The sequence below is a fragment of the Adiantum capillus-veneris genome, chromosome 8, assembly GCF_014529385.1.
Source record: "Adiantum capillus-veneris isolate H3 chromosome 8, ASM1452938v2, whole genome shotgun sequence".
Classification (NCBI taxonomy): domain Eukaryota; kingdom Viridiplantae; phylum Streptophyta; class Polypodiopsida; order Polypodiales; family Pteridaceae; genus Adiantum; species Adiantum capillus-veneris.
In genome coordinates, this window is record NC_140938.1 from 2817610 (window position 1) to 2827469 (window position 9860).

Sequence of the window (9860 nt, forward strand, 5' to 3'; positions counted from 1 at the left end):
AAAACTAGTGTAGTATGCTCGGGTTAGATCTGAATGTAAATTGCAACAAAACCTTCTTTAAACTGTACTTAGCTATGCACACCATGAACGGGGGAGTTGAGAGAAAAGAAGACAATGGAGTCAACACCAGATTGGGTCCCGTTACTCACTGAGGGCCCCCTCCTGCAATGTACAAGAAAATTTGCTTTCCTTAGGAGAACTGGATTGCATGCCGATGAACACTCTGAATAAGCGCCGCCAATGAGCAAAAGAGAGGAGCATCGATGTCCCCGACAACATCAAAAACCAATGGCAGCTGTAGCAATGATCTCGAGGCCGTCTGCTATCCACAACGCTGTTGTAGGCGACTATGCATGGTTGATAATGAAGCCCTTAGCTATCCACAAACGTGCTGAGGTGATGTGGGTGTGAGAGGGTTGAAGAAGAGAAGATGATCTCAATAATGGAACCCTATCCTCTTGCTGCATGGGACCACTCCCCCTCGAGGCTCTCTGCCCATGCATGTGCTCTTGGCTGCATGCTAACCACCCCCCTTCTATGTGAGGTGATTTTTTCCCCTACGCGGCCCTCACGCCATTCTCTACGCACCCCCCCCTTGCTGGCCTCGCAGCCCCTCCTCAAGCCGCTGCCTTTGTGCCCCATGCTGACCGTGGCTGTTCTCCTCTCCCCGCAACTTGCTCGTACAGCCTTGTAGCGGCCACCCTGCTTCACCAAGACGCAGCCCTTGCACAGGCCAGCCATAGCCCGCACAGGCCGGCAACAGCCCGCAGGCCGTGCAGCAACAGCCCGTACAGACCGCCGCCTAACAGACCATGCGCCCCCCTTTCTAGCACGCATCTCTGCCCGCCCTGTTGGCTGTGATCTGCACGGAGTGCTACCACTCTCTGCTTAGCCTAGGCTGCCGGCTATGCTGATATCGCATCCGGATTGGGCTGCCCCCTTCTCTGCAGCATGTACCTAAATTGGGCCGCCCCAATTTCTGCCATATATTTTGCAATGGCCCGCCCCTCTTGCTGCAACATTTCTGCTCTCGGGGCCGCTCCCATCTCCTAATTCTCGGGCAGTCCTCTCCTTCAGCAATTTTGGGCGTGCCCTCACAGACCCTCCCTGCCTCTTTTAGGCATCTTCATTACTTCTGCCTGCCAGCAAATGCCCACATTATGGAGGATGATCCCTTTTTGCTGATTCTATTCCTGGATTCTCCCACCCCTCCACCGGCTGGAACCTCTTCTCCGGCTGCCCCATAGGCACCCCAGTGGAATCCTCCTGCGTTCAGGTTACTTCTCCGACGGCTGGACCGTTCACCTTTGACGTGTGGCTCTACACGGTGCATTCGCGGGCACGGGATCTCGCCCATTTCTACTTCATTCTTGAGGCCTACCCCTATGCAAGCGCCATCATTCCGGACTGCTTGTTACTCTTCCACCAGACCAGCGTATACCTCAACGGGCCCCCCATTCCCTTTTCAGTCCGACCCTATGCTTCAGGTTACTCACGTCCTCCTTCGAGTACCATACCTCAGCTCAGCCCTTCCCCCCCTTTAGCACAGCCCGCTTGTTCTCGCTCCTCCCTTGACATCCTCACCACGGGTCCAGCGGATGATGCCTTGTCATCGTTCCCCTCGAGATAGTCCTTACTAGGGTCGAGCGCCGACAAGAGCAGCAGCAACTTCTCGTCACATGCACCCCTGCACTTGGGTGCAGTGACACTGTTCGAATCTAAAAGTGCTCTTTGGTAGACACTTGATAGGATATTGTGGTATGCCGTGGCCCCAGTCCGGGGACCAGTCAGGCAAGAGCTACCTAGGTCGGTATCTTAGCCATAGGTCGGTCAGTCCTTGTTAGTCCCTTGACCCACAGTAGAACGGGGCAGTGCCACTCTTGGTTAAGTCAACTTAGGATAAGTCGGGTCAGTAGGTCTTGCAGTAAGCCTCGGGCAGGGCCAATTCCAAGGCAAAACGGAGTAGGAAGGAAGGAGACGGGCACGAATGAAGGGGGCAAGGGCAGCCGGGCCAGGGCCAACTTCAGGGCAGTCGGCCAGCTGGCCGACCTACTGGAGGTCGGTTGGCCCTAGGCTGGCCGCCTGCCTACCAGCGCAGCCTATAAAGGCTGGGCCCCTCCCCCCTCATTCCTCCAATCCCCCAGCTCCCAGCTTCAGCCCCACAGTGCCCCAACCTCAGTTCAGGCCTCCCTCCCCTCAGCCCGCATCCTCCTGCCCTCAGTCTTCAGCACCAGCTCGCCTCCTCCAGTTGTGCCGGTGCAGTAGTAGTCAGCAGCCCGATCCGCTTCCTCCTAGGGTGGGTCTCAATATTTCAGGTCTCGCACCTAATAGGGCAGCAGTCAGCCGGAGGCCAGACGGAGATTCATCGCTGGAATTGCAGGACAGCAGTATCGTGGACAGTTCACGACAGTCTTTCTCCCTCTCTCTCAAAGTGTTCTTCGGCACATTGTATTCCCGGTTCTCCTAAGAAAGCAAATACTCCTGTATATTGCAGGAGGGGGCCCTCAGTGGGTAACGGGACCAAACCGTGTGTCGACTCCATTGTTATCTCTACCCCTTTACCCTCTCTTATTTTCCCTTTTGTGGTTTTGCATTACTCCATTCGTTTTCAAGAAGGTCTTGCTGGGAATTCACCCGAATACTAACTCAAGCATACTACATTGGTATCAGAGCTCAGGACTTTGGTGATCCAGCAGGACTACCAGGAGTGCCCTCCAGCGCATGGTCGTGCTAAGATCCGGAAAAGACACACAAACTAGCGCAATGGATGGGAGAGGAGATGAGGAACAATATGAGTCGGGAACTCTCGACAACGCTTCACAGAATACAGAAACAGTTCCAGATACGCTTCCGCAAAACACGCAGCAGATCGTAGCACAGCTTATGGAAGAAAACAGAAGACTCCAAGCGCAAGTAGCCAAAGTAACCATGTTGCTTAAAAGGCAGTAGGTCTAGGAAAGGGTGGAAACACCTAGAGAACCACATGGAAGTTCGGATTTTGAAAAACTACTCTTATTGATGCGCGAAGAGCGCAAACATGAGGCAGCTCTGCGGGGGGCGGACCTTGCGCAGATCGAGCGGCAACAACAGCTAGACCGAGAGGCCATGTTGGCTCACCACTAGAAGATGTTGGCTACTATGCAGGCTAGATTGGTCGCTGCCACCGCTTACCACACCCCCCCGCCCCCTCATCCCGCACATCAACCACAACCCCTCATTCGGTCTTCCCTGAACTTTACGGAGTACAACGGTAAGTGCGACCACTCAGCTATATCCCAATTCATTCATCAATTTGTCGCACACTTTCCGTTGGCCCGCATCACTAACCCGCAGATAAGGTTCACCTAAAGGCACCCCACCTTACGGGCGAGGCGGTCACTTGGTAGCAACATTGGTCCAAGCTCCACACGGACACGATAAGTCAGGTAACACATTACGAGTGGGACACGTTTGTCTCCGACCTCACTTCTCGCTTTCTCCCCCCGCAGTATTTGACTAACCTGGAAGGTGAGTTCACTCGTCTCTCCCAGAATGGTTTGCCGGTTTTGACTTACAGCAATCGAGTCATTGCAATGGCACGACTGTTAGGGGTGTCCGAGATTGACAAACTTAAACAATTCATCCGAGGATTGGATGCCAACATTCAGTTCCCAGTGCGTAATTTCGACCCTACGACATATGAACAGGCTCTCACCCTCGCCCAAAACCAAGAAATGATGTTAAACGGCGGGAAACCCAAGCCAGCTCCCACAGGTCCTAAAGCTCCCTCCCCGCGGCCCCCGGACATGATAATATTTTGAGATGTGTGTGATATTGTCTCTGGTGCCCCCATATTGTTGTTGTATTCCAAAGTTGCGAGGTGGACGACTATAGAGGCCTTGTGTTTTCTTTCTTGTTTTCACCTCACATGCTTTCTAGTGCCCCCACTGAGGATCTTTCTTCAGGTCCCTTCAGTTTACGATGGTGAAAATCAGTAGAGTTCTTCTTCGAATGAACCAGAAGGTGAAGAAGCTACAGCTAGAGTCGATGGATGAAGTCCAAGCGCATTATTGGAGATTTAAGAGTCTGCTTGGGGTGCTTGAAGCGGATTACGGTGTGGTTCTGACCAGGAAAGAAGTGAAGTTTCTGTTTCTTGGCACGTTGCCTATTCAATTGGGAATCCAGATGGCATGTATGAATTTTGTGAATGTGAAGAGTTTGGTGGCATATCTTCTGACATTTCCAAAACAGGATTTGCATGCTTCCACAGATTTAGAAGCTGATGATTCGTGTAGCGACGATGGGGATTCAAACTCTTTTTCTAGGGATTTTATGATGAAGATAACAGAGTGGTGGTGAAAAGTGATGCTTGTAAGGAACAGGTGCAATCGGAAGGGCATGATGAAGAGCTCTTTAAAGATGAAGTGTTTGAAACAGGGATTCGGCAAATCGATCTTGGCTGCGAAGAGATGCAAGAGTGGTGTTGTTTAGATGAAGCTTTGTGTGAAGTGGGGACGGATGAGGTCCATTTTGATGAGGAACAGAGTGCATCTAAGGATGTGTTGAATATGGATGTTGCAGATGATGCCAATCCAAGTGTGGAGTTGGATTTTGAGTGTGTGCCTGAGGGAATAGGTGGTTTGTTTGATGGTAAGGAGTTTGACAGCTACTTTGTGGAGTCCATCAGTGGAGGAGTACATGAGGCGTGCGGCATATATATATATACACACACACACACACACGGCTCGGCGGGTGAAAAAACGGGCGTAAAATTAAAATTTCCGGCTGTTGACTGCCAGCGTGGCTGATGTGCCACATAAGCGCCAAATCAGCAAAGCGAACAGATATCTAGTTCGAGCCCTCCTGATAACTTTATCAGGAGGCTGCAGCTGCTGTGACAGGCTAGGCATTGCAGGTCTCTTATCTTGGTCATATTGGATACACCAATAAGCCAATCTCATGGTGTTCTTCACTTGCAACAGTCGTCTCTCATCATGCTCTACTTCTCTGTAGAGTGCAGGATCAATCACCTCATCCCATGCCCCTGATTCCACTTTGGGAAATGCCTCTTCTGGATGGAATGAGTTGCTGATTTGTGGTTCCACCACCCTTTGAACACTAACAAGCTCCCACAATACCATCCCAAAGCTGTAAACATCGGCTTTGGGCGTTGCAACATGCCCAGCAAACAGCTCTGGAGCAATGTAACCACGTGTTCCCCTGACATGCATCGGTGAAGCTGTAGCCTCATCCCTGCTTAGTAGCCTGGACAGCCCAAAATCAGAGACCTTTGCACAAAACTTGCCATCCAAGAGCACATTTTGAGGCTTGATATCTAAAAGCAAAATGCAAGCACCATGGTCGACAGAGAAAGTGCATTTGCTCTTTTTTGCAAAGAGTTGGTGCTTCCTTACAATCTCAAGAACTTTAGGGACATGAGCTTCATGGTCAGCTGTATTCTTTGAGTAAATCAGAATATCATCAAAGAAAACAAGAACAAAATGATCCAAGTATTCTTTAAGAATGTCTTGCATTAGGCGATTGAATGTAGCTGGGGCATTTGTCAATCCAAATGGCATGACAACAAACTCATAGTGCCCATAGCGAGTATTGATGGCTGTCTTCGGGATATCTTGATCATTAATCCTGATCTGGTAATACCCTGATTTGAGATCTATCTTTGTGAAGATCTGGGCTCCATTTAGCTTGTCTCTAGAAGCTCATCAATTTTGGGGATAGGATACTTATTCTTAACTGTCAGCTGATTGAGACCTCTGTAATCCACCAAAGTCTTAACATTCCATCCTTCTTTTTCTAAAAGAAAACTGGCGCTCCCGAAGGTGAAACACTGGGTCTTACAAACCCTTGTTCTAACAGCTATCTAAGCTGTTCCTTGAGTTCAATGACTTCAAGGAGGGCTTCAGCGGGACTGGCATTTCGTACATGTGCTGGGCTACTAGCTGAGCTCCGGGGGTCAATTCTATCTCATGATTTCCCTGATTTCTGTTCTAAGACTAGCTTACGCAAGCATCCGGGGGAACTAAATGAATGAGTACTACCTAAATCAATCAAAAGTTTAAATGGCTTACCCTTATACTCAACTGGAGTATGTATGTCAGGAAATGGACAATTTTTCCCTTGGTTTTCAATCGCGGCATAAATCTGGCCTCTTTCCTCTTCCACTACTTTTGCTATTGTAACTGCTCTCGCTGCTACTGTTAAATATATATATGTGTATATATATATATATATATATATATATATATGTATATGTATCAAAAAAAGGCTTTTTCCTTAATCCATATTCTCTTAATGAGAATCATTGATCTCTCATCAGGATAATCTACCCATCATTTGACTGAATCTCCAACTAGATTCTTGGTGATTTCGGTCAAGGGAAAACTAGGTTAATTCAACGGTAGTCTATTCTTTGTATTAAGGACTGGAATTGGTGTCACGAGGTTTTTGCTTGATTCAGATTGAGAGATGGACAAGTAGTTTATTGGCCGTCCCTCTCACAGTCATGGTCTAACCAAAATTATTCGGTTTACTTCTAACTTTGATTCCAAGGATTTTCTTCAAATAATAAACATCTACTGAACTTCTAACCGTAAGGAAAATTCCAACTTTATGAATTTCATTCCTTCCTAACTATAATAGATTAAGAATTGGTTCTATATGAGAATATTTGATTTTTTATAAAAATACACTTCTTCCATTTAATCTAATTTTGGGTAAATATTAATTTGGTGACTTATCCACATAGAATATCTAAGGATATTCTTTCTACCAATTTAATTTATCAACCCTAATTCTCTAGGTGGTGCAATTATGGTGAAAATTCCTCTTTTGTCACCAACATTTAATTTAGACCTTTTTCTATTTAAATTCCACCAAAACATTTCTTTTAATTAAATACAAATATCCATTTTTTTTAATATACCTAAAATTCCTCTTTTTGTATTGAAATGATTGAATTCCAAATGTCATATGAATTTCTCCATTATCATAAAATAAGTTTATCTAAAATTCCTCTTTTTTTAAATAAAAATATCCATTATTTTAATATACAAAAAAATATCTTTTACCATTTAATTACATGGATCTCCATTATCATGGGAATTCCTCTTTTTGCATAAAAATAAGATTACCAAAATTTCCTCTTTTCTTTAATTAATTATTTATGCATAAATACTAAAAATTTATTTCTCATGAATATGATGAAAATCATTCTTTTAGCATAGGATGTACCATCCTAAACTATGGTAGGAAGTCCTCTTTTAGCATTATGTATAAAAATAAGAAATGTATTTTTTTCTAAAATTTTTACAATAGCTTCACTGCTATTACTGATAATTTTTTATTTTTTCTAAAAAGAATAAGACATTGCAATACAATTATGATAAAAGATCTATTATTAAACTTAAATCTATTCTTAGATCTAAATTATGGAATTAAATCATAAATTTAGCCATAATCATGAACTTAATTATGATTATTTCTATTAGATTATGCGATTTCTAGTATTCCTCTTTTCCCAAAATGATAGGATTATCTCTTTCACATTTAGAATCACTTAAAGTAGTTTTTTAACTACTTATAAATAATATAAAGAATTTACCATTATTTTGTTAACATAAAAGCATAAAAATACCATTTTCTTAACCTCTAGCTTAACAAGCTTAGAGTTTGGTTTTGAATTAAGAATTTATCAATGAGAAGCATTCTTTTGCTAAAGAATTAGCCATAGGAATGACTATTCTTTTTGGAGAGAGAGATATACATAAGAAAACATTCTAATTAAGCATAAAGATTAACTCTTTCTTAATTACTCGTAAAAATTCATAGGGAAAGCTTGATTTGAACTTAAAACAACTAGTTAGAAACTTCTCAAGCTTGAGAGGGGTTGAGAAGTGAAGTCATTTGAGAATATTAACAAAAACCATAAAATTCCTTCTTATCTCAAGGTTTGGCTTGCTTCTTTTTCTGGAAGTGAAGCCCCCAACCCATCAATTAGTTTAGCAAGTTGAGAAGAAAGCTCCAAGAGTTTTTGAAGAGAGAGAGAGACGCTCCAAGCTCTCCAAAAGTAGAGGATTTTTAAGGGATAATAAAAAATATGATTATTTTAATGTAATATTGGCATGGACCCCTTGGGCACTATGCAAGAAACAATGAGCCTCGTCTACATTCTGATGGGGTGAAAATTTGTGAGTGGAGGGGAGCAGCCCCATGGACCCACTCACAAAGTTTTACCTCCGTCGTATGACAAACAGGTGTGATGTGCTATCTAAACTTGTTGTTTTTTGCATAGGAGAACTCACCATGCAAAAAGGAGTGTGGTGGTACTAGATTATCTGACATATTGCTCAATGCAAATACACCTTCCGCACACTTCCAAATCTATGAGCCTTTGTCAGCTCAATCGCACTAGAATGAGTGTTCCAGATACTCTAAAGTAGTCAACAAACTTCAATTTTAATGTAGAAAATCAAATTGTATGCATCCAAAATGAAGATGCTCTTTAAAAAAGGTAGAGACAGCTTCTCTTTACCTTCCTAATTATATCATCGTATCGAGTGGCCAATTCCTTCGATCTCCTCCAATTTTCTAATCTCATCTTTAGACAATGTCAACTTGCCTACTCAAGCTTCTTGTTAAGTGATTGTGTGATTTGAACCTTAGAAATGATTGATCAATGACATTAACAAAGATCTTAAGCATGCTACAAAGTTAAAAACCATGTAACTGTTAGTAAATGAAGGCATCATAGTAACAATCACATTGTACACAAGCTTTCCAAGATATCTGTGCAAGTAAGAGGGTACCATGGCTCGGCACCCTTAGTGTATTTCCTTCTAATATGAGTTATTAATCTCCTATCTCTCTTAGGCAGATCCTTTAAGTAGTCCTCATGATTAGCAACCCTAATGTTTACACAATTCCTTATCTCATCTCGCAATGTTGTGCCAACCCAAGCATGCGTATTCAAACTACAAACAAAATAAATAGTCTCAATGAAGAACAAGACCACACAATAATTTTTTTGCCATAGTCTCCTTTGTTTTTTGAATAAACTTCCAAAATTTTCTCATCCATATTTGGTCACGTTTTATATTTAAAGAGACACAAGAAAATGACCCATAAGGATATTTAAAGAGAGCCATTTTATATTCAAAAGAGATATCTTCTATAGTTTGGATAGTATAGTCTATAAATACATAGATCAATAAAGAAAAATATATACTCACTAGTTCATCTATTTTGCAAGCTAAATAGAAGTGCAATCTCACTGACTCTTGTCGGATCTATGTTGGTACACAGAACACGGTGATGCTTTGCCCTTATATTTGAAAATCTCTCTTTTATTGCAGCTTTTCCCAGACGTAAAACATCCTACCTGCTAGCATGTGCAAATCAAGGATTCTCTGAATGTCCTCCCTCAAACTCCTTGTTGTTGTCTTTGCCAAATATGATCCCACTCTGCCATGATCTCGTCATTAACCATTGTGCTCTCTCTATCACATGTCCACATGGAACTATGAAGGCACCCTTTTCCGGCACATATCCTTCCTTTCCAAAGGCTATCTTCAAACCTGACACCATCTCTCAATCCCCTCACCTTAACATATGGAATAAGCCTACATAGTGAAATCATTGGACATTTAAAACAACTAAAAACCAACCCTAAAGGGGTACAAATATTCATGGGACATTGTGGCTATTATTGTTGATTCATCTACATGTAAATAATATATATATATATATATATATATATATACACACACACACACACATATATACACATATACATATATTTACATATACATATAGTCACTATTATAGGAATCAAGCTTTTTTTATGGCCACATGCTCTTTTTTTG

The 9860-nt window shown here is 43.2% G+C and overlaps 1 protein-coding gene across 1 annotated transcript; it reads right to left on the reverse strand.

Moving 5' to 3' along the window:
* Window positions 1-2225: 2225 nt before the first annotated feature.
* Window positions 2226-6296, reverse strand: LOC147451580 (G-type lectin S-receptor-like serine/threonine-protein kinase SD2-5). The gene has a single exon (XM_086518777.1). It carries the CDS (start codon window positions 5556-5558, stop codon window positions 4752-4754), a length of 807 nt encoding a protein of 268 aa, XP_086374903.1. The 5' UTR covers window positions 5559-6296; the 3' UTR covers window positions 2226-4751.
* Window positions 6297-9860: the final 3564 nt, after the last annotated feature.

Coding starts and splice junctions, on each gene's coding strand:
- LOC147451580 (XM_086518777.1), bottom strand. CDS start 5,558: ATGCCATTTGGATTGACAAATGCCCCAGCTACATTCAATCGCCTAATG.